This window comes from Chrysemys picta, chromosome 8, assembly GCF_011386835.1.
Source record: "Chrysemys picta bellii isolate R12L10 chromosome 8, ASM1138683v2, whole genome shotgun sequence".
Taxonomy (NCBI): Eukaryota; Metazoa; Chordata; order Testudines; family Emydidae; genus Chrysemys; species Chrysemys picta.
In genome coordinates, this window is record NC_088798.1 from 101845946 (window position 1) to 101873808 (window position 27863).

General features: G+C 41.2%; 2 protein-coding genes across 8 annotated transcripts; one reads left to right on the plus strand and one right to left on the minus strand.

The window, feature by feature from the left end:
• On the plus strand, positions 1-15040 carry HNRNPAB (heterogeneous nuclear ribonucleoprotein A/B). Of its 7 annotated transcripts, none has more exons than XM_042850926.2 (9): positions 1-222; positions 312-527; positions 3381-3549; positions 3641-3799; positions 4290-4421; positions 5283-5388; positions 5483-5635; positions 5712-5796; positions 7306-7452. In XM_042850926.2, the coding sequence occupies exons 2-8, from the start codon at positions 346-348 to the stop codon at positions 5780-5782; spliced, it is 972 nt and encodes a 323-aa protein (XP_042706860.1). In that variant the 5' UTR covers positions 1-222; positions 312-345; the 3' UTR covers positions 5783-5796; positions 7306-7452. The 7 variants fall into 7 exon arrangements, with proteins under 7 accessions (XP_042706860.1, XP_008164657.1, XP_042706863.1 ...); XM_008166435.4 differs by lacking the exon at positions 7306-7452 and adding an exon at positions 6050-6373; XM_042850929.2 differs by lacking the exons at positions 5483-5635; positions 7306-7452 and adding an exon at positions 13384-15040.
• Positions 12165-26885, minus strand: PHYKPL (5-phosphohydroxy-L-lysine phospho-lyase). Its single transcript, XM_005295871.5, has 12 exons — positions 26618-26885; positions 22725-22843; positions 21685-21844; positions 17027-17101; positions 16185-16272; positions 15967-16083; positions 15580-15662; positions 15014-15239; positions 14595-14749; positions 13813-13902; positions 12873-13003; positions 12165-12336 (listed from the first exon to the last, which is right to left on the minus strand). Exons 1-12 carry the CDS (start codon positions 26674-26676, stop codon positions 12290-12292), a joined length of 1350 nt encoding a protein of 449 aa, XP_005295928.1. The 5' UTR covers positions 26677-26885; the 3' UTR covers positions 12165-12289.
• Positions 26886-27863: the final 978 nt, after the last annotated feature.

The window sequence follows — 27863 nt, forward strand, 5'->3', positions numbered from 1 at the left end:
GTTGCCGGGTGGCTCGAGCGCTCGCTCTCGCGCTATAAAGGCGGCCGCGCGCGGAAGGCTGCGGTGCGGGCTGGAGAGTGCGTGTCTCTCGCGGGGGAGGGGTGACGGCGGGGCCAGTCGAAGAGCAGCCGAGCGCCGCGCGAAGGGATCCCAGATCGAGCTCACGCGGGGATTTTAATCCGATTCCGGCCGGCCCGGATTTTATCGAGAGCGGGTTTTAAGGTGAGTCTCGCCGGGCGGGCCTGGACCGAGCCGCGGGGCGGGCGGCAGGACCGCGGCCTTTCTGACCGTGCGCTACGCTTGTGTCGCAGGCGGTTCTGTCTCCAGCCTCGGGAGACGGGCAGGATGTCCGAAGTGGAGCAGCAGGTGGCGGATCCCGCCGACGCCACCCAGAACGGGCACGAAGCGGCCGAAGGCGCCGGGGAGCAGCAGGCCGAGAGCGGCGGAGCGGCGGCGCCGGTGGCCGCCAGCCAGAACGGAGCCGAAGGCGACCAGATCAATGCCAGCAAGAACGAGGAGGATGCGGGGTAGGTGTCGCCCCTCGCCGCGGGCCCCGCTCTCCGCCGCCATGTGCCGCGCGGTCGCGGATCAGTAGGCCGCGCGCGCGGCTGCCTTTCGCGGTAACGGAAATGGCGGGGGAGGGTAGGAGGCCCGGCCGCTCAGACCGTCTCGGCCGCTCGGGGTAGGGCCGCGGAACGGCCCCGCCGTGGAGGGCCGGCTCGGCCCCGCCCGGCGGCCAATGAGCAGGCCGGGCGCTGCAGCAGCCGAGGCCTTTCCTTTGTTCGGGAGCTGCCTTTTGTTGGCGCCATGTGGAGGCTGGGGGAGGGGCGGGGATGCAGCCGGCTGGCTCCTCGCGCTCTGAAATGGCAGAGTTCGCCTCGCGCCCCTCTGGCTGCGGCGCCCGGGTTTTCAGAGCGGGGAAGCGTGGCAGGGCCTCGCTTTCCCCGCTGTACGGGCTGGAGAACTTCCTCTCTGCGGCATGGGGGCCGGGCCCCTCCACTAGTCATTCCAATCCCGCTACTGGCCGGGTTTGAATAACGTATCGGAAGAGCCCGTCTCCCTGAAAATGGTTGGTGGGAGTCTAGGAAAGTATCTGGGGGAGAGATGGCATCCTAGAGTAGAAAGGGAACGCGTACGTTACATGCCCAACACTACTTACTACAGTATATTCCTAGGTGCATTGTCCGCTAACTGGGCTTGGCTTCATTTGAAATGCTTCAATGGCATAGTTGCAGCTGCACTACTGTGGCACTTCAGCTTAGATGCAACTACCTATGTTGCTGGTAGGAGGTTTTGCCTGTTGGCATAAGTAAAGCCACCAGCCCAGGAGGTGGAAATTTTTTTTTGTCAATCTAGCACTGCCATGCTGGGGGCTAGGTTGGCTTAATTATGCAGTTGAGGTGTGAATTTTTCACCCCCTTGAGCGATGCAGTTAAGATGACTTAATTTTCTAGTGTACACAAGGCCTTACTCTCTCGTGACTTTGGGAGAGAGGGTGTAGTTTTTCCAGTGTTGGCTCTCATCCAACTGTCTCTTGAGACTTGCTACTATTACCACCCCCATATTGGTGCCTACTAGTGCACAATTATGCCTGATTTGAAAAATACACATGCGCTGTATTTTGGAGAGTTGTGGATTATGCCCTCTTTTCTATTCAAACTTAACTTCTGTCCTTAGTTTGAAGCCTTGTGATTAAGGTCCAAATACACTCACATGAGCCTCCAATCTTTGGATGCTTCACAATGGCGTGGTTCTGCTCCTTATGACAGTTTGCTTGTCCAGCAGGCCTGAGGAGTGTGGGAGCTAGACCACTGGATAACTTACTGTGCAAATCAAAAATTCTGCCCTACACATTGAATTCTCTGAAGTGCAGTGCCAACCTATGGTTGCAGCAGAGTAGGAGATGTGATTGTGCTACTGTACCTGCTTCCTCATGGGGGTTGATCTTTTTTCGGTGCCGGGACTAGAATTTGCCCCAAAATCTAGGGATGAAACTGTCAGATCCTTGTATTATAAATGATTTGAAAGCATTACAGGATATTGTAATAAACTGCCAGAATTCACCATACAATGCAATCTCTAAAGTGTAACTACAGAATTGCCTTGCCATTAAAGCAAAAGTGCCACTGTAGATTACTCAAGCCTATTTGTCAGTCAGTGCAGATTAAAGAAGCCTTGCAAAAATTCAGATTTACATGATTTTCACACCTCATGGTAAAGGGTGTATGCCTAGTTTGGTAAATGTAACCATTTTGCAAGGGTGGGGTTAGAGTGGCTGTCAGGATGAACTGTTCAAAAACACATTCTTACTTTCCAGTTGGACTAATGACACGTATACTCTTTAAAGCAGGTGCAAACTAGAATCTCTCCATCAGGAAATGGTCCACTTGCCTGATAATTACAGCTCTTTTTAGATAAAAAGATGGAGTAACATACATTTTTTAAGGCTTTTTCCTTGCTGGGAACACTTAAATTATCAACTAGATTGAATTGGAAGCCAAAAAGTAACATCAAATAACTTCAGTTCACTTTGCTGGAGTTCCTGTTGGATCTTGAATTGTTTTCTGAGCTCTAATCTGAATAGATGAGCTGGGGGAGCTGAATATCCTTTAAGTTCTAAATTTCTTGATTTAAATCTCTTCCCCATTGGTGGCTGTTTTCACTTCCTACCCTTGATGTCAATTTCACGAATACTCAAATTTTCTAAACTAGATAGTCTTAAATTTACTATGCAAGAGAGTAGGGAAACCCCTTTCTGGCTGCTTTTTCATAAACCTTTTTTAACAAAGAGCTTTCAGGGTTCTAGCTATAGAATTATAAGTTGGTTGTTCCCTGCCTCTGATACCATTTTGTAACCATTTGTCATGTAGATGTGACATTAACCATGTTGAGGAACTGGGCCAAAATCCTTGAATACAAAAGCACATGTTTCAGCTTTATGGATGTTAACTCTTATCCCAAAAACTAAATTGAGAATATTAAGTACTCCACATTTATTTTTTATAAGCTAGAAAGTTATAAGTGGCAGTCAGTAAAGTACTGTTAACAGAATATTGAGGCTTAAAGACTACAAACCTTTGTTTCTAACAGTAACTGAGTAATGTCTCTGTGCTCATCTTCTTGCACCAAGAACTCTTAGGAAACACTGCATAAATCCTTTTAATTTGGATAAAGGTCTTTAAAATGAAATACAAAAGATTGCCAAGTCCTTTAATAGAATACCTTTGAAATGGCATATATTAACAGGCCATTGAATCCACTTCTTGCCTTTGGCCTTGTTCCTCACAATGCACAGGAGGCATATAGATATTCATGTACATCATACTGTCTACTGCTATAACAATTCTTAATTTAATAACTTTACCCCTATGAAATTTCAGGAAAATGTTTGTTGGTGGCCTCAGCTGGGATACAAGCAAAAAAGACTTGAAAGACTACTTCACTAAATTTGGTGAAGTGGCTGACTGTACAATAAAGATGGACCCGAACACAGGAAGATCAAGAGGTTTTGGATTTATTTTGTTCAAAGAAGCTGGAAGTGTTGACAAGGTGAGTTTAAGATTATACCTCTGATCTTTCTAAATTCTAGTGAAAATCTCCTTTTACACGAATTAATCTTGCCATACCAAATTATTTGCAGGTATTGGAACAGAAAGAACACAGGTTAGATGGGCGACTTATTGACCCCAAGAAGGCCATGGCAATGAAAAAAGATCCAGTGAAGAAAATTTTTGTTGGTGGACTTAACCCTGAAGCCACAGAAGAGAAAATCCGGGAATACTTTGGAGAGTTTGGAGAGGTATGTAACTTTAATCCCGGTACGGGCTGAAATACAGCAGAATATGCTGTAATTATATTTTGTAAACTGAACATAGACTGGATCTTCAAGTTTACATAAGTTCTGTTCCAAAATACCTTGAACTATTCAAAACGCTAAGCATTTGTTATAATAGTAACTTAAAATTATAAGGGTTTGACTTTCAAAAAGTCATGCACGTAAAGAGATGACCATCACTACAGCTCAAGGCAGAAATTGCCAGATGTGCACTTGACATTTTTGTGGTCTAATCGAGTACTTGTTCTGTAATTTGGGAACATTTATCCCCATATTTAAATCCTATTTTGGAAGGCTGGAGCTCTAAACTTGTATGAATTGGCTTAAAGAAAGTTTATGCTATTCTGTTACATAAATACCATGATAATGCTAACATGTTCGGGCATGAAATACAGAACGTAACAATACAGTGAAAAGTAATGGTCCTGAAATTGTAATATTTAATGTTTTTCAGATTGAAGCAATTGAACTTCCAATGGATCCAAAGACCAACAAAAGGAGAGGCTTTGTGTTCATCACTTTCAAGGAAGAAGATCCAGTCAAGAAGATCTTGGAAAAAAAATTCCATAATGTTAGCGGAAGCAAGGTAGGAAATGATTCAACTTGAAGCAATTATTTCCCCAATTTCAGAGGTTGGTATCTAGTTTAAACTGAATCTCATGCTTTCTGAAATAATTGTTGTAGTGACTCATTTCTGGTCTTCAGGTACACTGATGCAGTAAGGACAACTTGTATTTCATTAATTAAGTTGGACTATTACTTGAAGGGCTCTGGCAGGCATGCATGCATACATACTCTTCTGGGATTTCTCAAAGAATAGACTTTCTGCTGATACTGCAGCAAGTTTTGTAAAGGATAGTGTTAACCTCAGAAAATGAGTTCAGCTGCTACACTTGTGCAAGTCCCCTTGTGGTTTTAAAATAACTTTAATATTTTAGGGTAGGTAACTTACTGTGAGACCTACACCAATAAATTAGCTGAAGTGCTGTTAAATGCACAAAATTTAAACTTAGATTTAATAGCTGTTGAAGTGATTTTAACATGATCATTTTGACTTCAGTCTGACTGTGCCCCTTTAATAGCACTCCCTGGTGACCTTGCAGCAGTAAACAGGAGCGGAATATCCACAAGCACTGTTGATTTAAAATCTCAAATCTGCAAAAGACTACCAATTTAAACTTCTGGGATCTCTTTATTTGGATCCTCTTGACCAGTGGCTCTCAAGGAGGAAGTAAGCAATTTTTCAGAAATAGTGTTTGTTTTTGTTTTTTGTAAGGTGAAACTTGAGGTACACAAGACAAATCAGACTACTGAAAGGGGTACAGTAGTCTGGAAAGGTTGAGAGCCACTGTAGACTACCAGTAAAATCACAGCTCTCCTACTTTACATTTTCAGTTACAAAGGCAGTGTTGTACTTAAGCACACTGCTCTCCTTGCTTTTTTTCAGTGTGAGATCAAGGTAGCGCAGCCAAAGGAAGTATACCAGCAGCAACAATTCAGTAGTGGTGGAGGAAGAGGCAGCTATGGAGGAAGAGGCAGAGGTGGAAGAGGTGGTAAGTGTTGCACACGCTACTTAAGTATGGACGCATTCAGAACTAAGATGCTTGTACTAAAATGGGATTTTGTGGATGGTTTTCCCTTCTGTAGCTCAAAGTCAAATTTGGAATCCAGGTTATGGCAATTACTGGACCCAGGGTTATGGGAATCAAGGATACGGCTATCAGCAAGGTTATGGTGGCTATGGAGGCTATGATTATTCAGGATGTGGGTATTATGAATATGGACCAGGCTATGATTACAGTAAGTAAAGAGAAATGTATTGGGTATGAGCACCATAAGTAATAGCAGCTTAATGCATTTGATCTCTTGTTTATAGGTCAAGGCAGTGCAAATTATGGGAAAAGTCCAAGACGTGGTGGTCATCAGAATAATTACAAGCCATATTGATCAAATTTATTCAGGTATGCAGTGGCATGGTCTCTTTTAGAAAATGACTGCATAGGTTTTGTACTCAATGCTGTAGATGGATATTACAATTATGTACCAAATTTAACTTTACAATAAATTTCTATGGCCTGTTAAATGTGCATCTTACTCAAGAGCTCCCTGGAAATGTCTTACATGTTTAATATTTACAGATAACTAGTTGTCTAGACAGTGTGGTGTGTAAACTTCAGTCTTGCTGAAGATATTAATTAATGATTTTATTAATAGGTTAAACTGAAACTGATTTTGAGGGTCTGCTTAAAGCTGCAGCTCTGCAACTAGGGACTGCCTCTTGGAGTTTACTATGGACTCTGCATTACTCCAGTTGTACAGAATGAGATGTATCTTAGGGAACCAGTGTCACTTTCCACCTTTTTATTTTGTATTGTTTTTGTGTCATACATTTCCTGTAATGGAAGTGTTAATTTTACTGTACTTTTTGGTACCTTTTTGGAATCTAATGTATTGTAAGGTATTTTACATGTGTTCTGATTCACCATGACATGGATATTGAAGCTATCCTAGCTTTTGAAATAAAAAAGGTGTAATCTAGTGTCTTGTGCTATTCTTCAGCTGTATCAGTACAACTCGGGTGTACTGCTTCCAGAACTGAAGTAAAATTAGTTGTTCATAGCAATCTCATCACAGTTAAAGGTTGGACTTTAAAACCAGACTGTGTTGGTCAGTGGTGTGCTCGCACTTGAAAATGAGCATCTGCTCCAACTCAATTGTGAGTTTACAGAACAGAAAACTCAGTAGAAATCCCTCACTGAAATTGAGCTGTCCAGGAGTGGTGGTGGCTTTTGAATATCTTGTCTTCCAGACAACTGTAATGATCAGTTACGCTTAACTGTGTACTAGTAGCTGACTTTGCCTTGGCTTTCTAGAAAGAAGCCAAACCCTGGGGGAGGAGGGTTCTCAACCTATTTACCATTGTTTTATGTGGGGTGCATCCAATACTACCTGTATGGCACTAAGGATGTCACATGGGCTGCAGCTCTGTGCTGATTGGGCTGCAGGTTGAGAACCACTGATCTAGGCAGAGACTGAGAATGGATGTTTGCAGGTAGCTTCATTGAAGGATCAGAACTGTGGAGGGGAGACTAAGGGGAAGAATCCCTCTTTTCTCCTGCTTCTAACCAGCATTGTTAAACGGTGTCTTAAATAGTGACTAAATTTCCTCCTCATTTGTGTGCAGGTCTCATGTCCTTGAACTTGTGACTTAATCTCTTTTACCCTCCCATTTTCCAGCCTTCCAGGAAAAGTGGGATAGACAGAACTTGAATTTCTAATATAAAGACAAACAACTTTTCTGGCTTTATATAAATTAAAGCAAACAAAACCTGCAGCGATGAAACTGGCATATTTAAAATGCCAGTCCAAAATTGTGCAGGCTACACTGTTTCTCCAGGGGTAGGAAAATCAATGCCTTAAGAACTTTTGTCCTGCATTGTACCTACTCACTGCAGTATCTCTTATTCTAGGTTTACTGACTACTCCAAATACCAGCTCAGAGTACTCTATTTAATGGCACCCACTGTTTGGGCTTTCTTGATGGAAACTGGAAGAACCATTTCAAAGTGACATTGCCACATATCTAGCATAGCTTTGATATTTCAATGTAGCAGAGACACCTAAATTTTAAGCAGTATGGCTGAAATTTTAGTTCTTAAAAGGATTAACCTAACAGAGCAACTGTGAAAACCAAGACTACAAGCTGACCGTACACAAGTAACTGACTCTCTTTAATGGTTCATTCTCTGTATGGTTAACTTCTGCTGCATTTCCTTTCCCACCTTACAATAACTGCATTCCCTAGTACAGAAGGTAAACTAAACTCCATTTGGAGTAAGTGTACCTAAAAGGGCAATAGTATTAATGGAGTAATGCCAGTGGGCTTGGTGGAAACCATCTACTGTAGAAGCATTTGTTAAATTGTCAGGACTAGCAGCAGATGTAGTTCTAGCACTCATCTACTACCTAAAGGTTTACAAATTAGGGCTTAATTTAACTTTTTTTTAAGGGTTTTTTCTTTTTGGTAGAATGGATTTAGAGATGTTAGTTTAAAGGACACGGAGCTTGACTTAATGAAAAATAACTTTAGCTCCTAAAGTTGTTCCCTGTCTCGGGCTTTACAGCTGCATTTTTTCCAAATGGCTTAATAGAGAGAACAACCCATCTAGGTGTTCTATTCTTCCCCCCCCCCCCCCTTTGCAATTTCCAGAGGCAGTCTAAAGCTGTAGCAGGGCATGTGCACCTCCAGACAACTCCCCCTCCACTGCTGCCTAGTCTCCTGCTTCTGCAGCAGCAGTCAAGCACCACTTTGCTCCCACCTGTTCCTTGGCAACTTAATTTTCTTCTTCCTCTGCATAATCAGCAGTGGGATAGCTTCAGCCACCTTGAACCAACAATCCACTACTTATTTCCAGACTCTGCCAGCTCCCCTCAGCCATGGCAAAATGCTGTTCTAGATTAATTCTGCAGTACTAGCTCATACAAAAGATATAGTAATCATACTGAATCTCTCTCCTAAACAACCACCTGCTAGAGAGAGAAAAGGGACTCAAGGTTTCAGTGGCCACCCTCAGACTATCCTGCCCTTTGGAAGAGCCACAGTAGCCTAGTTATAAAGGATAGGCCATCCCAGCAGCCTTGGTAGCAGATCACACTTGCTGCAATGAGATTTTGGGCAAGGGCCATAGCTTCCACCAGTCTACCCATCCCTGGACAAATTCCTCAAGACCCAGAACTTTATTGATGTTGGTAAAGTGCATAAGAAACCATAGTTAAATATTGACACAGATGCTGATCTTCTTGGTTTCATGCACAGAAATAAACCCATGGACAAGGTCACCTATACATTATCTCCAGTACTTCCTAATAAAAGCATAGATCCATTCACAAGAATGCATGCATCAGGTGCTGGTTCTGAGCCATGTGTTGAATACTCAGCTAATGCATTATCCCACACAAGAGTCTCCCTTATGCATTCCAGACTCTTGGATACTTGTGCCTAGATGGAATGGGAAGAACAGCTGGGGCACAGGACAGGGCCAGGCACCTGGAACCCTTGGGGAAGAAGCATCAACCTGTGGAGCTCAAATGTGTAAACTAGTGCAATGGAGACTTCAGAACTAAGAGGGCTTCTGATCCAGTCAGACAAGACTCCCATTCTGGTGTATATTAACCTATGAGGAATGTGGAGTAACGACTTGCAAAAGAGGGAGAGGAACAGGCAAAGAGGATTCTCCCTGCTAGAGGAGCAATAAATGTAAAAGGAGAGCTGAACCAAGACAGACTTGGCTCAGAACAGTGCCTGACTCAGGAAGTCCATTCTGATTTTGCACAAGTTCAGCTTTCTGGTGGTCAACCTATTCACCAATCACAAGAACAACAAACATTTGAAATAATCTACCAGAGGAAGCCCTGGGGATGGATGCTCTTTTGCACAGATGGCACTATAGCTTGTATATGCATTTCTGCCCTTTCTACTTCTAGAAAAGATGATACAGAGAGAAGCAGCAAAGCTGATACTAGGTCTTCAGTGGCCAAGGAGAGCATGGTTCTCCAATGAGATAGAACTGAACTTGGAGCCACTGTTGCAGCTACCTGTGCGATGAGACATCCTTTACCAAGGCATATTCCTCCATCCACACCCAATAGCCTGGCTCTTGAGATGGGAAGTATTAGGTGTGCTAGAGCTATCCTCCACTGGGAGTGGAATTGTCCTCTTTACTAGGTGAGCTTCAATACTAAAGGTCTACTTCTCCCTGTGGACTAGGTTTAGCTCATGGTGTCAAGAACAGTACAACAAATATCAACAATCCTGGACTTTATTCAGGAAGATGTAGACAAGAGACTTTAGCCCAGCACCATAACATGCCAGGTGTCTGCTTATAAGAAACATCCTATTTGCAGGATTCTCTGGTTCCTTGACAGAACCCTCAGCTATTCAGATTTCTCAGAGCAGTTCAAATGGTTCAGCCAATATTTGTGGAAGCCTACCAGTGGCATTAAAAGCCCATACCACACAACCAGTGGGGCCACTGACCTGTATCTCCATTCTGCCTATCTACGAAAACTGTCTTTTAGATACCATTATGTCTGCTAGGTGAGTTTCTGAAGTGGCACTTCTATACCATATAAGAACTCTATTGTAACATGACAACATGCTGCTAAGAATCCCATAATCATCATTCCATACCTCACAAGGAAATTATACTCCCTTCATTCTGTCCAAAGCCACACCACCCAACAGAAAAAAATGGTTAAAGAGCACTAAAGATTTATATCAGGTGTACTGAACTGACAAGAAGATTGGGCTTTATTGCCTGCCAAGGTGTCAGTGCTTCTGTTCCCGATGGCAGCCAGGGTCACTCCACAAGATCTATGATGACTTTGTGGGTGGAAAGAGCTTATGCTTCCACAATACAGATATATGCAAGGCAGCAACATAATAATCTGTTTAACACCTTTATTAGACTCTGTGGAAAGTAGGTTTTCTGTTCCCTGTAGCAGCTTCCATGGTCTAGTAGAGCAGCATTGCCATTTTGTGCAATTAACTCTCTCTCTTTCCCTTCCCTATTTCAGTTCACTGCTCACTACTTCTCATAAGCAATGGAAGTGTGGGAGATTTTGCCCCAGATCCCTAAGTGGCCCCCTCAAGGATTGAACTCTCAACCCTGGGTTTAGCAGGCCAATGCTCAAACCACTGAGCTAGCCCCCTCCCCCCTTTTAACAAGGTATAGATTGGACCTCCTCTTTCCTCACTAAACATGTCCTCAGAAGGCAATTCATAGGGAACTTTTGTACAGTTTGGGACCGAGAACCATCTGTTTGAAACCTATGGCTGAAAACCAGTCTAGCTCTTTAGACCTTATATTGGCACAAAATAAATCAGGTGGTGTACCTGGTGAGACACTGAAGTATGGCAAAATAAGGACAGATACACGTGATCGTTGGGTTCTATGGGATGGCAGAATGTTTGGCCAAGCTCAGATGGTTATAGTCACTGGAATAGCTCAAACCAGAAAAATGAAATGCTGCAAAGTGTGGGACATAAGAGCTAGAATAGGAAAATAACTCCTGGGTAGTCATTGTTTTCTGAAACTGGCTGCTAATTAAGTGAATCCCATACCACCTTTCCTACAGCTGAAGCAAACTATATCATAATGCCTATGTATTTTCTCTAAAGCTTTTCACCGCTACAGAAGCGTTACTAAACGTTGCAGATTCAAATGTAATTGTTTAGCCTAAATGTGCACTAGTTATGGGGATTTAATGATCCTTTGTAGTAGATTTTGTCAAATTAGTGTCTGGAACCTATAGATGAAAGATAAAACATTGGAGAGTATGTATCAGGTTTCATATTTTTCTTTACATAAAGGAAATTAACCAGGTCAATGCCTCTCCTCCTACGTTGTATTTAAAGCAAAGTTGCAGACTCTGCCATGTACTGTAGCAACTCTTCCTTCTATAATGATATAGGAAATAAGCAACTAAAAAGGAGAACTACCTTCATAAAGTTTTTGTGATCAGTTACATTGCATACACCTGAAAGCTGACATCCAGCCCCTACAGCAGTCAGCATCTCTAATCTTAATGACAATTAAATCAGGCCTTAAGATTTCTCTACCCGCTGTTTAATTTCACATATCTAGACTAAATACTAGTTAAGGTATGCTGCTTATATGTTAATTCAGAAGCAACTTTTTCATGCTTGAATAAAACAGGTAATGTGGGCATAACCTGCTGTAGCTGATAATACAGCCTTTGCTTGAACTAAAGTTAACTTCCAGTGCAATGCAGAAGCATCTTAGTGTTTCTCCTTAGTTCACCACATTGTGTTTTTGCTTCTGGTCTTATTGCCACTCCCTTTACTGGCAAAATTCCAAATGACATCAACAGAAATAGGGTAGGGTCTATGCCTTAGAGGAAGCTCAGAGTATTTGGTTTTTCTTCTTTGATTACTCCAGGAGAATAGAGTAGATTCCAGAATGGACCAAGTTGCGCTTGCCTTACTCAAGGGTTCAGTAGAGCAGTCACATAAGCAGCAACCAACACAATGAAATACATTGAAAATCAATTACCCTCTCTATCACCATAAACAGACAGCACAATGGGTGATATTCTTTTCATAGCAGCAGGTTCTGAAGGATCCAGCTGCTATTGGAGTAGTCAAATTTTGAAGTGCTTTAAGGATAAAGATTTAATTATATCAAAAAACAGGCATTTCACTTGAGGGAGAATAGATGGTTGTGGGGCCTGAGAAGCTGAAGTGATCCTACATAAATCAAAATAGTGATTAAAATATCAGAAGGGGTCATCTATTTTGAAAAAAATGTGACAAACATTTGATTGCTTAGATCTTTACACCAAATGCATTGTTATTACTAGTTTAGTGATTCTAATGAAACAAACTGCAAAAGATAAAATGCTTACCTGGCCAGATAGAGCTGAGGCCTGAAGTTAATGGTGATTTCCTACTAGCTCACATGTCTTTTCTCTTTCCATGTCTGAAATGCAAGCAAATTCATAACAATGTTCAGACATAAGACATTAATGACCCCACTGAGCTAACTGCAAACGTAAAAAAAGTTAATAGTTTAGAGATGCAAAGTATTGAACTCATTCTCAACATGTGCCTGGTCAGCAGATAAATATAATGAACCTGTGCAAGAGACCACCTTTACTAGGTATCCCTCTGTTCTAAGAGAGCCCCACACAGTTATCCCCCATTAAGTACAATTGTGTTCACCTCTTAAAGAGCTTCACTGGACAGGTTAAGGCCAAAATTTCTAAAATGGCCTTCAATTTTAGGTGCTTTACTATAGGTAATGATGGCCTAGCTTTCACAGGTGCAAAGCAGTTTTGAGAATTGGGCCCAACTGCCTCAAATTCATCACCTAAAGTTAGAAACCATCTTGAAAAAGTTGCCCTAAATGGCTTCCCCTTGGTCACACTACAATAGTGACAGAGCCAAGATTAGAACAGGAGAGTTCTTGCTCACCCTGCTAACCAAAACTGCTGAAAATTAATCTGACAGTCTTACCTGTTAATATTTCATCCATTTTGTCCACAACTAATTTGGCATTGTCCATAGTAAAGCACAGTGGAGGCTTGAACTTAAGCACATTTCTTCCTGGACCATCTGTACTTAACAGAATATATTCTCTCTTTAATCTAGAGAGGGAAGAAGATTTGTCTAAAAATCTAAACACTTTTTAGGTCAAATTATTAAATGTAATCTGTTTATTTTTCTTAATATTTAAAATATTAATTACTGCAGTGGCAGCATAATAGAGACTCCAGAAAAATTCTCTGTCCTCCAAGTGTTGTGGTCCAATCACCACAAATTGTCAAGTTGTAGATAATATTCAGGATATTTAAGTAGCTTAGATGAGAGGGGATTACTTCATGTTTTAACAGAAATTCACATTAAGAACTGCATGCAAGATACAATCCAAATTACATTCTCTGATGTATACACTGACATTTTATATACCAAGTGTCAGCACAGTGTAATTTGAAACTGTTGAAATCCTCAATGCTTCTTTTTATAGGTTAAAGAAACACCAGCCCACTGGCATACACTAAAGCCAAAATTTCAAAAAACAGGTGTTATTGGAGCCTCAGTACTTTTTGAAGAATTAGGTGTCTTTATTTAAAAGTTTGGTTACTACATAAGTCTTATTCTATCTATGAACTTTACGCAAACTTCCCAATGACATCAGTGAGTCTTCAAGGATAAGACATCACTTTGAGCCGTATTTGGAGATTGACAAGTTCAGTGTTAATACCCATTTTATCATCTTGGTGTCTGCATAATATTTTAGTCCCCGGTGGCTATGCACATAGTTATATATATGCTGTATAAGTGTTGAATGATTAGTACTTGCCTCTCACAACATTGTTTCATTAAGTGCTACAACATTTTGTTAAATCACATGGATTAATGTATAATCACATATGTATGTACTTAAAAAAAATACCTTGTTATTAAATACTCAGCTTCTTTAGTAGCTGGGGTCCTTTTCTCTTGATCTTTTATCAAATCCACTCCAATAAATAATCCAACACCCCTTTAAAAGAAAAAAACAGGTATTCAGTCTAAAATCAGCTAGAAGGAATTAGGAATAATTTACAAAGAAGTGGATCAGCACCAAACAAAAAGTGAGAACTCTGTTATTCTCTGACAAGCGACTGTCCTATGAGCATATACTGTTGTAATATTTTCATATTTCACTAATTCTATTCCTAATGTGATTAGTTTGTTAAAGGGATAGAAAAAGGGTACTACTAGTTGTCTTAACATAGACGAGGCGCTGTCATTAATGTAATTAATACAGCAAGACAAGATTTTAATTTTTTCCCCCTGCACACTCTAATTCCCCGATTGAGTTCAAGTTCTGTTTGTGAATTTAGTGATGGCAGAATCAATGCAAGTTTCCATATCTGTGTTTTAACTTGGATCTGGCAGTGCCATCATAAGGCACTAGGCCAATTCAAGTCTAGACATTTTAGTCAAGTGAAAGTCAGTCAATCTTTGTAGTAGCTTGTATGGGGGTGGGGGAGGGAAAGAGATACGCAAAAAGTATTTGTGATGCTGAATTGGTGAAGAATGCAGACCCACTATAGTTCCATATTAGAATGTTAGTTGATGCATTGCCTGTTAACACAAGATTTAAAAAGCTTGCCACAACCTTTGTTGCTCCGATTTGATAAATGCTGACCTAAATCAAACTATCTGAAAATGTGAATTGGTTGTTGATACCTGACATCACCAATGATAGGATGCTTGACCTTCTGCTGATTCAGTAATTCCATCAAGAAGTTGCCTACTTGTGTGGCATGTGCTCGAAGATGTTCCTTCTCAATCACATCTAAAACTGCTAAACCTATTGCACATGAAACAGGATTTCCTCCAAACTAAGCTCAAAGGGAAAAAAAGACAGTGTCAGGCTCATAGGGAGAAAAAAAAATTAAAGCACAGTTTTTACGTATCAATAAATATCAACGTTAACAGCCGAAAACTTTCCTCCATTGTTTGTGGACTATAACTGCTCAATGTTGCTTTCAGTTAACGTGTTACCTGTATCCTACAGGACTGTGACACTTAAATAGTGATGTCCTCTTTTACATTTAGTTGGTCATGTAATCAGAAAACAATGATTTGGTTAACTTTTCACTTACTGTATTAAAATACTCCACTCCAGTGTCTGCAAATGCTTCTGCAATTTCTTTAGTTGTTGCTACACAGGCGATGGGGTGCCCATTTCCCATTGGTTTGCCCATAGTGACAATATCAGGTACGAAATCCTCTCCCTGAAGCTGGAATGCCCAAAAACATTTGCCAACCCTGCCAAAGCCGACCTGAATTTCATCAGCAACAAAAACTCCTCCTGCCTTGTGTACGTGTCTGTAACATAATAGGGACATTTTAGACTTTTGACACTCAACTTCCATCTCTAAAATTTGTAGCATAAAATTGTGATACTTCAATTGATACATTAATTATACTGCACATTTATACAGAAAATATTTTAACCAGTTAAGAAATAAAAACCCAATATGCTTGTTCTACATTACATAAAAATAGTAATAATATTGCTGCCCTGAAGAGCTTACAATTCAATAGGACAAAAGCATACTAAATCTAAGCTATTTGCATGTTGTGATAAAGATGGTGGTGTTTAATCTCAGTTTAGATAAATAAGAACACAAAACATGTATAAAGGGTTCTGAAGGGATCTACTTACTCTGCTACCATCTGGAAATAACCTTCTGGTGGAATGATCTGACCACCAACACTTGGCAAAGATTCAATGAAAAATGCAGCAATCTGGAAGAGTAACGTGCAACATTTGAACTAAATAGTAAAGGTTACTGCAGTAACATAGGCAAGTTGCAAACTCTACATAGCTGGATGAATAGTTTTTAAACTATTACTTTGTTATATATATAGTCAAATCTTCAGAAATTATATCTGATGGATGTAATACGAAAGTATAATTGTCGTTTATGCAATCTACATGCTTCTTAATTCCCTGACATGGATGGTCCTGAAATGTCTATTGCTGCTGATAAACTCTACTACTCATTCCCACTGCTAAAGTCAGCAAATAGATTAGGAAAGATCTTTTCACCTTTCTGCCCTTTTTTTGTGCTTGCTCAATTATTTTTTTCACTTCGTTGGCATAGGCTAGGACTGAATCTTTATGGTCTTCTCTGTATATTCCACGGTATGTGTCTGGGAGAGGAGCCTGAACAAAGGAACAATGCCTTATGATTAGTATGCCACAGATGAGGTGGATAATAAATTAACTGAAATAGTCAAGGTATATAGGCTGCAATATGTACATACCACGTGGACCCATTCCTTTTGTCCTTCTAGATTTCTGAATTTATATGGACTTATGTCAATCAAGGATGTCAGATGTCCATGGTAAGCACTTAAAACAAAAACAATGTAGCAGCAGAGCTAAACAGTAATTTCCATATTATCACAGTTTTCTAGAATTCCAGCTGACCAAGATATAGTCACATAGCACAAAATAGCTGCACAGGAATTTATCAGCCAGGTCGACTGTATTTGGGATTTTGGCTCCTACTTTCCACCCCTGTTTACTTGGTAGAAGAAACTGACATCAATCCCCCACTTCTTTGGCTTTTCAATGGCTTGTTTCTACTATCACAGCAGTGTGTATCAGGATGATTATTACCTGCTGGTGGTGATCAGGAATCAAATCAGAATTAAGCTCCAAAACTCCAGATGCAGAATATTTGCTGTTTCTTATGTCTGCTTTGCTAGCTACTGTGTTTTAAAAGGCCTATTTGTTGTTATACATCTTTACCTCGATATAACACTGTCCTCGGGAGCCAAAAAAATCTTACTGCGTCATAGGTGAAACCGCGTTATATCGAACTTGCTTTGATCCGCCGTAGCACGCAGCAGCCGCCCCCCCCCCCCGAGCGCTGCTTTACCGTGTTATATCCAAATTCATGTTATATTGGGTCATGTTATATTGGGGTAGAGGTGTAGTCACTACTTCCATTCGGACCTCTACAGGGCAAAATTATGTCAAAGAAATTTGCAGATGGGGTAGTTTGAATAAAACTGTGCCCTTTCTTTAGAAATGGCAATTAAAATTACTAAACAAAAATAAAATACCATAGATATTATTAAACGTTGTTTGATATACTTACTGGTCCAGAACAATAACATCCTCATGTTTTGTATATTGTCGTGCCAATCTCAAGGCAAGATCATTGGCTTCTGATCTGCAATTGAAAATTCAAAAGCTATTTCACTGCACATACATGGACAGGATTTGAAACCTTGGCCTTCCTTGCTGTGCCATTTTGCATCCAAAATGACATCAGTTGTATAGGCAAATAATCACAGGTGCAAAACTGCAGGCCACTGGGCTGGAATAGGACTAGGATTATGATACTACATTGTACTTACTAGCTACAGGCGTGAAAGGATTTGAGTGTTTATGGGTAAATGTTCACTGTACATACACAACCAGATAGAAAAATATTTCCATCTAGGATAATCAAAATAAGAAAAATGCTGCTTGAGAACTTAGAGTTTGAATCAAGGATATGACTTTGTATATTCTGACGTGATATTGACAATTTGTGCTTTAGCATTTTTCTTAATGTTTGTCATTAAATAATTGTCTTCGCCCCCATTTTGCGTAACTGAAAATTTAAATAAATTAAAAGAAAATAAATAAAAATTGAATTCTGCCAAGCCTAGTTCTATAGCACTTTTCAGCAGAAGATCTGAAAGCATTTTACAACAATGGGTAAGTACATGATATAAATTACCAGAGAAGCAGGCCAAAACAATCATAGCCGTGATTAGTTTGAAAGAAAAATTATCATCTCTGAAAACAGAAATGAATACCCTTATACAGAAATCTGACTACCTGAAAAGAACTATATTTTAGGGTAGGAATTACAGAGAGGCCAAGTAAGGATAATAATAGCTAGAATGCTTCTTTGACCATAGGATGCTGTTCCAGGAAGATGATTTGCTGGGAAAAGATGGGGGTCCACCTGAACAAGAAGGGGAGAGCATCTGCATACAGTAACTTACCAACCTAGTGAGGAGAGCTTTAAACTAGGTTCAAAGAGGGCAGGTGACAAAAGTTAGCATAAAAAAAGGCAACTTGATCAGAGGGCTAGGTGTTGGGATGGACATGGAAAATTAAAATGTGGTCATAGGAGCAACAAGAGGGAAATCAGTGGGAGAGTCTGCTCAACAACTTTGATGCCTATACACAAATGCAAGGCATATGAGAATAAATGGGAAAAACTGGAAGTATTAGTACATAAGCTAAAATATGACTTAACTGGCATCAGGGAGATTTGGTAATACAAGTCTCATGACTGGAATATAGGGGTATAACTTATTTAGGAAGGAGAAGCAGGATAAAAAGGGAGGAGGTGTGGCATTATATCACAAGAATATATACACTTGTTCTAAGGTTCAGGAGGAGGTGAAAGACAAACCAGTTGAAGGTCTTTGATATAAGGGGGGTAAATTGGGATGATTCATGGTAGGGGGTCTACTAAAGACCATATCAGGAAGAGGAGGTGGATGACGCATTTTTTAGAACAAACAGAAATCTGAAACACAAGACCTGGTAAGCATGGGGGACTTTAACTACCCAGATATCTGCTGGAAACACAATATGACAAAAGACAAAATTTCCAGAAAGTTCTTGGAATGTATTGGGGACAATTTTTTGTTTCAGAAAATAGAAGTAACCAGGATGATGGCCAGCTTAGACTTGATTCTGACCAACAGTAATTAGGGTGAAAGTGACCATGAAATGATCCTTTTCTTAGAATCATGAAATCTAAGGGGGGGGGGGGGGAGAGAGAGCACAGCAGAATAAGGACAATGGACTTCCAAAAAGCAGGCTTTAACAGACTCAGAGAACTGGTAGGTAAAGTCCCATAAGAAGAAAATCAAGGGGAAAAGGGGTTCATGAGATCTGGCAGTTTCTCAAGGAGACAATATTAAAGGCAGAACTGCAAACTATCCCAGTATGGCTGCATCAAGAGCTCTTCAATAATCTGAAAAATCAAAAAGGAATCCTACAAAAAGTGGAAACATGGACAATTGCCAAGGAACAAGACAAAAGAACAGCACAAGCACATGGGGAAGGAATCAGAAAGGCTAAGGCACAAAATGAGTTACACCTAATGAGACATAAAATGTAGTAAGAAGTTCTTTAAATATATTAGGAGCAAGAGAAAGATGAAGTAAAGTGTAGATCCTCTACTTAGCAGGGAAGGAGAGCTAATAACTGATGACATCAAGAAGGCGGAGGTGTTTAATACCTATTTGGCTTCAGTCTTCACTAAAAAGGATGTAACCAGATACTCACCACAATTAATATTAACAACTGGGGGAAAGGAGTACAAACCAAATAGGGAAAGAACAGATTAAAGAATATTTAGATAAATTAGATATAGTCAGATTGGCAGGGCCTGATGAAGTTAACAATCCTAGGATTCTTAAGGAACTAGCTGAAGCAATCTTGGAACCCTTAGCAATTATCTTTCAGAACTTCTGAAGGACATGTGGAGCCCCAGAGGGCTGGAGAAGGGCAAACGTACCCATCTTTAAAAAGGGGAACAAAGAGGACCCAGGAAATTATAGTCCGGTTAGTCTAACTTCTACGCATGGAAAGATACTAGAATACATCTGTATGCATCCAGAGGATAATAAGGAATAACCAGCATGGATTTGTCAAGAATAAATCGTGCCTAACCAACCTAATTTCCTCCTTTGACCGGGTTACTGGCCTAGTGAATGAGGGGAGCAGTAAAAGTGATATAGCTTGATTTTAGTAATGCTTCTGATACAGTCTCACATGACATTCTCATAAGCTAAACAAGGGAAATGTAGTCTATATGAAATTAATATAAGGTGGGTGCACAACTGGTTGAAAGACCATACTCAAAAGAGTAGTTATCAATGGTTCATTATCATACTGAGAGAATGTATCTAGTGGGTGCCGCAAAGATCAGTCCTGGGTCTGTTACTATTCAATATTTTCATTAATGACTTGAATAATGGAGTTGGAGAGAATGCTTATAAAAATTGGAGATGACACCAAGCTGGAAGGGGGTTACAAGTACTTTTGAGGGCAGGATTAAAATTCAAAGTGGCCTTGACAAATTGGACAACAGGTCTGAATTCAACAAAATGAAATTCAATAAAGACAACTGCAAAGTACTTCACTTAGGAAGGAAAAATCAAATGCACAACTACAAAATGAGGAATAACTGGTTAGGTGGTAGTAGTGTGGAAAAGGATCCGGGGGTTATAGTGGATCACAAATTGATTATGAGTCAACAATGTGATGCAGTTGTAAAAAAGGTGTATTATGGGGTTTATTAATGGGAGTGTTGTATGTAAGATGGGGAGGCAGTTGTCCCACTTTACTCAGCACTGAGGCCTCAGCTGGACTACTGTGTTCAGTTACAAGCACCATACTTTAAAGATGTGGACAAACTGGAGAGAGTCCCAAGGAGAACAACAAACATTATAAAAGATTTAGAAAATCTTAGCGATGAGGAAAGGTTTAAAAAACGGGCCTTTTTGTCTTGAGTAAAGATGACTGAGGGGGAAGATTTTCAAATATGTGAAGGGCTGTTATAAAGAGGATAGGGATCAATTATTCTCTATCCACTTAAGGTAGGACAAGTAGTAATGGGCTTAAGCTGCAGCAAGGAAGATTTTGGTTAGCTATTAGGAAAAACTTCATAACTACCAGGATAGTTAAACTCAAATATGCTTCCAGAGAGGCTGTGGAATCCCCATCACTGGACGTTTTTAAGAACAAGTTGGACAAACACCTGTCAGGCATGGTCTAGGTTTACTTGGTTCTGCCTCAGTACTGGGGGCTGAACTTGATGACCTCTCAAGGTCCTTTCCAGCCCTTCCTTTCTATAATTCTATGATAAATCAGTTTAGACAAGAAGCTATCAAAGCTAATACTATGAAAATTAAATTTACGCTGACTGCTTTTATTGCAGTATAGATAGTACTGCCTTTAAAGATTTACAATTATTTGAAAAAAAAAAATATTGCCTGATAGAGCAGAGCCTTAGAAATAGAATAAAATGCTCTTCAAAACCAGAATACTTTTAATAGTTTTTTGTATCAAAAGTGTATTTTACTTCATATCCTAATGTATAGTATATTTTCTTGGCAAACGTAGTTAGCTGGAATTGTATGTGTTAGTTGATACAAACATTATGGAATTTAGTCTTGTTCTGTAATTCAATCCTGAGATAATATAGTATACATTTCTGTTTAGTGCATGGGGAACATTAATAAAAACATTTAAATGCATCATTAAATGTAATAATACATTTTCAAATTTCAGCATCCAGCGCTTGAATATCCCCATACCTCAAAAATAATTTAAAATAAGATTGGCAAGTCCCACGTAAGCCAGAGCAACCACAGACAGAGCAAGAAAAGGAAAAAACCCTTAGTATGACAGAGTGAGAACACATCTAAATAATATAAACTGTTCGTGTTTTCTTTTATAAGCTGCTTTTTAAAAGCTTTTCAAAACCATTGTGTCTGTGTTTGCCTAATAATTTGGTAATTTAAACCTTTAGAGCAGCAAAAGTTTAAAAAGGATAAAATCCAGCAGCTTTCTCAAAAAGTCTGAAATTATTGTCTCGTCTGCAAAACCAGACAATGCATGATCTACACCCCGACTTACAAGACCCTGCAGCTAGCTACTTACAATGAAGTGTATAGTCACTATACCTATACCTCAGGTATAGCTACGAGTTTATCACTAGTAATACCTCATACTTACCCTGAATTCAAAAAATAGAATTTGCAGAGCTTCTCAGGCAGTGTTTTAGAAAGTCTCTTTGCATAATCCACCAAATTGTCATGGAGATAGCGAGAATTTGTATTTAGCAACTGATTCTGTTCATGTGCTGCTTTTACTACATCCGGATGGCAGTGCCCAACTGAAAAAAAGGGGAGTTTTAATGTTCTCTCCATTCATACAAGTTCTTTCCCTAGGACATTTGTTGTTGACAAATAGATAAATACACACTGTCTTTGCCCACTGACACTACTGTTGATACACTACTGCTGCAATAAAGGGAACACACTGCGGGTATGCTTGGAGAGTCTACATTAGGGTGCATCATCTGGTTCACAAGTTGTTCTGTTTGTATTTGTTAAAAAATGGCTTTAGTTCATATTCTTAATCAGATTTCCGGAATCCTGTGTATCAGCTTGCTAAATCGGGTAGTATCCAGTTTGATCCACTGAACTGTGTGCGCACTCTGCCTTCTAAATCCTTCAAATGCATAGCTCTGCATAGGGCTATAAGCCTTGACCACTTTGATAGATTCCAAATACATGCAAGAGGAAACATGTTTTTCCACTGAAGCAGCAGTCAAGGAGTAAACAAATAAACAGTCTTAGGGGAGAATATACACAAAAACTCCTGCCTTACGGGAAAACATACACAAATGGAACAGACCATATAAAGTAATTCATTACTTACAGCTAAACAGTTGATCTACTTTTGGCTGCCTAAGCAGGAATCTTGTGAATTTCAGTTTACTGCGTTTTTACAAAGATTGGGCAGAAAGCAAATGGGGAAAATTTCATGTATCCACACCAAGAAATCAAATGTATTGCCCAAATTACAGACCCAAGAGATGTTTTCCACCCTTTTCCAATCAAATGACAAAAAAATTGGGCTTCTGCAATGCAACATAGTATTGCCATAAGAAAAACAAATGCTGTTTTTATTCTGTTTGGTTGAGTTCTCCCAGAATATTGTTGCCTTCATTTAGAACAACTTGATAATGAATAATGTTATTTTAAACTTACCATGAGACACATTGTTGATACAGTCAAGGTATTCTCTTCCATGTTCATCATATATATACTGGCCTTTTGCCCTAACAATCTTCACTGGATCTTCAGGAAAAAAGAGCTTGCAGGAAGAGCTGTACCAAACATCAAAACCACAAAACTTCTTGAACTATAAGATCCTGATAAAACATCTAAAAGTCACACACAATTAACTATTGCCAATCTTTTTGTAATTTTAACCAAAGGCAAAATGGAAGCAATATTTTCTCAAAATAAACTAAACATGAACTGCCTGCACTCTACTTCAGTCCCCTCAAACAAACCATGCACTAACAGTCAGCCAACTTAGGTTTTGGTGGACCAGCAGGGAAAACCAACTTCAGATTCACAAGCCCTTCACTGAGGATGTCTGACCACCAAACTCCAGCATTTAAATATAGGGACTTGTATCTAGTGTCTCGTCTGATTTGAAATGCTGTGGTCCCCTCATTACATTATTATTACGTTAAAATTTTATAGAGAGCTATATGTCTCCACTCCCTTTGTCTCCTTCAAGAGGCACATACACTAAATTCTGTTAAGATTTCCTCCCAAATCTGATCTTCTCAACTTTTCGTATTTTTTTCCCCACCTTCCCTGTACTCTCTATATGGTTCTGATCCTGCAAATTGGAACCACATGGAGAGACCTGTGCCCACATACAACCTCGGTGACTTCTGTAAGTCTCTGCATGGTTGCTGCAGTCTGCCCACATAGTTTTCTTTGCAAGATTGGGACCTAACCGATAAGTGTTCTTTTATAATGAGGTGCCCAAACAAGTAAAGCTCCTAAGTGCCTGCCCGAGGGAGCAGGAGAGATCATTCTTACCTGATGAAAATATGTAATTTCAAGTAGTTATTAAAAGAACAACATCAACTTGAAATCTAATCAGTGAAGTAGAATATGTTCTAGGTAAGACTAAGCTTTTGTCATGGTTATTTTTAATAAAAGACATGGACAGGTCATGGGCAATAAACAAAAATTCACAGAAGCCGTGACCTTTTGCTTCTGCAGCTCCATGGTTTCTCCCACCACCGCGGAGGCTGGTAGCTGTGGGGTTCCCCTCCGCTCACGGCGACTGGGAGCTGCAGAGTGACCATTTTTCCCAAAGAGAAAATGGGATACACCATCTTTGTGCCTGAGGCATCCCCCTCCTCCCACGCGAGGCTGTTGCCCATCACTGGAACCCTGAGGAGGGCCTCCTCAGGATTCTGTCGCCTGTCGCTGGAAATCTGCAGGGGGCCCCCTGTCGCCAGAACTTTGCCAGGGCCCCACTGGCTGTCAGCTCCAGAGTCTTGCAGCCCCTGGGGCTGAAGCAGAGAATGTCACAGAGGTCTCTGGAAGTGATGGATTCTGTGACTTCCATGACCTCCGTGACATAAATGTAGCCTTCGTTATAGTACCTGTGCCAGTTTGTGTGGGTTTATAACCATATATCTCTATTGTCAAAATCTATTTTTCTTGCCTCTATTGCTGTGTGAAAGACCTACACAAACCACAGGGGACACTGAAAATGCATGCACACAAAATGCTGTCAAATACACAAATACAATGAAAAATAGAGAAAAAAAGTTTTTCTCTACTGTAACTCAGTGACAGCAATCTTACTGGTAACAACAATATAACAATAGTAGGTAAAAAATACTCTGATTTTTCAGTTTACAGTGTTCCTTTTAGCACTTAGAAGATAGCACTTATTAAGAAATCTGGCTTCCAATGTCGATGACTGTGGACATATCAATTATGAGAAGATTAAATTCTGAAAGATTGTTCCTCATGTTGTGTGTACGACTGAACCCAGAACACATTTCTTCTAACACTTTCCACCCATATCCTTCTTGTCATAAAACCTTTACAGATTAAGCAAAGCCAATTGAGAGAAGTCTGTCCTTAGTCTGGTCTTTAATACACAACTTAATTTCAAAGGTCAACAGTCACGTAATCCGATTCCTTGCTATTGTCTTTGTTGCATTCAACAGCTCTATGGGGTTTTGTGATCTTTTTGAAGTGCAAAGAAATGTCCAATAGTTCATTTTCTTCTGTTGCCAATTAATTGAACTCTGCTGAGAAAATCTAGTACAATAAAGGTACTTCTGTTTTGTAAATGTCTCAACTACACTTCTGGTTTTGGGCTGTAGTATTATAAAATGAAGTGGAATATGTGAAATTAAATATATGAGAGACATTTTGCAATATAAACAAAAGTAGCCTCATAACACATAAGAATGGCCATACTGGGTCAGACCAAAGGTCCATCTAGCCCAGTATCCTGTCTTCCAACAGTGGTCAATGCCAGGTCCCCAAGGGAATGAACAGAACAGATAATCAAGTGATCCATCCCATTGCCCATACCCAGCTTCTGGCAAACACAGACTAGGGACACCATCCCTATCCATCCTGGCTAATAGCCATTGATGGACCTATCCTCCATGAATTTATTTAGTTATTTTTGAACCGTTATAGTCTTGGCCTTCACAACTGTGACGTTACACTTCATATTCTTAGGTTGACTGTACGTTGTGTGGAAAAATACTTCCTTTTGTTTGTTTTAAACCTGCTGCCTAGTAATTTCATTTGGTAACCGCTTGTTCTTATGTTATGAGGAGTAAATAACACTTTCTTATTTACTTTCTCCACACCAGTCATGATTCTACAGACCTCTATCTAAGAGCCTGATCACCATCTCAGCTCCACCAGCATAAATCCATATAAAGCATATCAACAGCACTGGCGTTGCTCCTAAATTATTCTAGCGTTAATCCAAAATAACATTCTGGATTTACAGCGATGTAACTGAGGCTACCTCTTCACTTATGGAAGTGTGTAGACTACAGACACAGCACACCCAGCTAGCCCAGGTATAAACAGCAGTATAGACTGTGAGACCTGGCTTTAGGCAGGGGTTCTGGAACAATTTTTATAGTGAGGGATGCTGATGACGAAAACCATCTATTTGGTGTTTGTTAATGCTATTTCAAGCCAGGTGGTGCAGAAGCAACCCCCGTTCCAGCAGTACTGGGCTTTGGTGAGTAGAGTGCCCTGAACCCACAGGCCATATACGCTACATAGCTCTTTATCTACCCAAGAGGTGCTGCTCCTGTTTAAACTGCTATTTTAGCAATGTCGTATCCCACTGCTTCCTGCTGCCAGAGTCTTTCCCCACTGCTGGAGCCTGTCTCTGCAGCGGTGTAGCTACACACCAGTGACAAGTGTGGATGCAGTCTGCCTTTCACTGCAGCCTGTAGTTACCCATGGAAGGCCTCTACTCTCCCCCCCACCCTGAGTGTGGACATAACCGGAGATCATCATCAAGACAGTGAAAGTGATTAAACGACAGTCCTTTCAAGAACAAGTGGATTCAAAATTATTTTCAACTGTTGAAAAAATTGAAAGAGGGAGGGAATTCTGAAACCCCCCAAATCGTCAGACCCGTGAATTAGGGAAAAAGAAACCTAACGATTTTGGGAGACGGAGCAAAGACCATGGGGGCGGAGGGTTATTATTCCTATTCGGTATAAAGCACCACAGCTGTAGACGTGAAAAAAGAAAGAAGCGATCCCGGAAGAGCGCCGCTTACAGTCCCCGCTCCTAGGAGGCGCAGCGGAGCCAATTTCTGCCGTGAAGTTTCAAACTAACGCAACCGCGGAGGGAGTTGCGTCAGGAAAGGGGCCGCCCGCCCGCCCTGCCCTGCCCTGCCCTGCCCAGGAGCGGGCAATGGGCGCCTCGGTGTGTCCCGAACAGTCTCGCAGCCCGCGGGCTCCGCTGAGAACCCGGCTCCTTCCAGGCCGGGGCAGCCCGAGCCGCGCCCGAAGGGAAGAGGGACCCGCTTATGCTCCGCGCCGTGCCCGAGCCCACCCCGCCGCACCTACCCGATGAGCTGCCGCCGCAGGGCTAGCGTCTCCTGCCGGGAACTCGGCCGGGCCTGCATGGCTCTTCTCTTGGGGAGAGGGGCGGCCCCGCCCCGCCGAGCTGCCTTCTCTCCGGGCGGGCTCGGCTCCAGCCCCGCCCCGCCCGGGAAGCGCCGCGCTCCTGAGGGAACCCGCCAGCGCAGCGGGCCCGGGCCCAGGGCGCTCCCCGCCAAGTCACACCCTCCCCCTTCCGTCTCCACGGGGCCTGCTGCTGCTGAAGGCGAGAGGAGCAAGCGTGGGGCGAGGAGCGCTGGCTGGAGAAGGGGGGGTTAGATTGGCCCCCTCAGGAGCATGTCTGCCCTGTGCCCGCCCTGCTGGCCTTGGCCCCACGGGCTCCCCCTGGACCAGTTCTCTTCCTGCCTCCCTCTCTTGCTGCCCCAAAGAGGGGATGGGCACGCTGGAGCCTCCTCATTCTCAGGCCGGGCCCTGCCCTTGCTTGTGTGTGTGTAATCCAGTGATGGAATCGCCCTCATTGGAGATTGTTAAGAGCAGGTTGGACAAACACCTGTCCGGGATGGTCTAGATAATACTGAGTCCTGCCATGAGTGCAGGGGACTGGACTAGATGACCTCTCGAGGTCCTTTCCAGTCCTATGATGCTGTGATCACTTTCAGACCTCTTGGCTGGACTCTGTGGAGATTTTACCAGTGAAGGAGGTGACTCTGCTTTAGAATTCACATGGCGTTAATAAAATTATTTTATGTCACTGGCCTGGGCCCTTCCAAATCCTCATTATCTGTGTTGTAAGGTTTTCGCTTTTGAATATTTGTATTTTAAGGCAGGTGTTTCTAGATCTAAAAATTAATTGTGGTGTGTGTTTTTGTGGGCTACCTTTCAGAACGTTGTCCAATATCACAAACTTATTGGCAGCACAATATATACCCCATAGTCTTAAGCAAAGAAAAGTTTGTATTCCCATATTCCTGTGTTTGCTCAGTGAAAGAGTAGCAGAGCTGACAATGCTGGAGAAAAATGGCTTATTCTCAAACTGGTAAAGAGGGAACATGAACAACGGGAAATACTATCATTAATTCAGATTGGTCACATTAACTTATTTGCACAGATTTGTTTCCACTGTGGAAGAACTATTGAAAGCCTGAGGGGAATTCTCCCACCCACTGCATAAAAAGTTTGCCCTGTTTTAAGCGTAAATGTTACAAAACAATGCCTGCACCCACTAATGAACTGGAGTAAGCAGTCTGCAGAA

Excerpts from the sequence above, each read along its gene's own strand:
- HNRNPAB (XM_042850926.2), top strand. The coding sequence starts at position 346 with ATGTCCGAAGTGGAGCAGCAGGTGGCGGATCCCGCCGACGCCACCCAG. Across the intron at positions 3,550-3,640 it reads AAGCTGGAAGTGTTGACAAG|GTATTGGAACAGAAAGAACA; the intron begins GTGAGTTTAAGA and ends AATTATTTGCAG. Across the intron at positions 5,636-5,711 it reads TGGACCAGGCTATGATTACA|GTCAAGGCAGTGCAAATTAT; the intron begins GTAAGTAAAGAG and ends TCTTGTTTATAG.
- PHYKPL (XM_005295871.5), bottom strand. The coding sequence starts at position 26,676 with ATGCAGGCCCGGCCGAGTTCCCGGCAGGAGACGCTAGCCCTGCGGCGG. Across the intron at positions 21,845-22,724 it reads TATCAACAATGTGTCTCATG|TTGGGCACTGCCATCCGGAT; the intron begins GTAAGTTTAAAA and ends CCTTTTTTTCAG. Across the intron at positions 13,903-14,594 it reads CCTATCATTGGTGATGTCAG|GGGTGTTGGATTATTTATTG; the intron begins GTATCAACAACC and ends TTTCTTTTAAAG.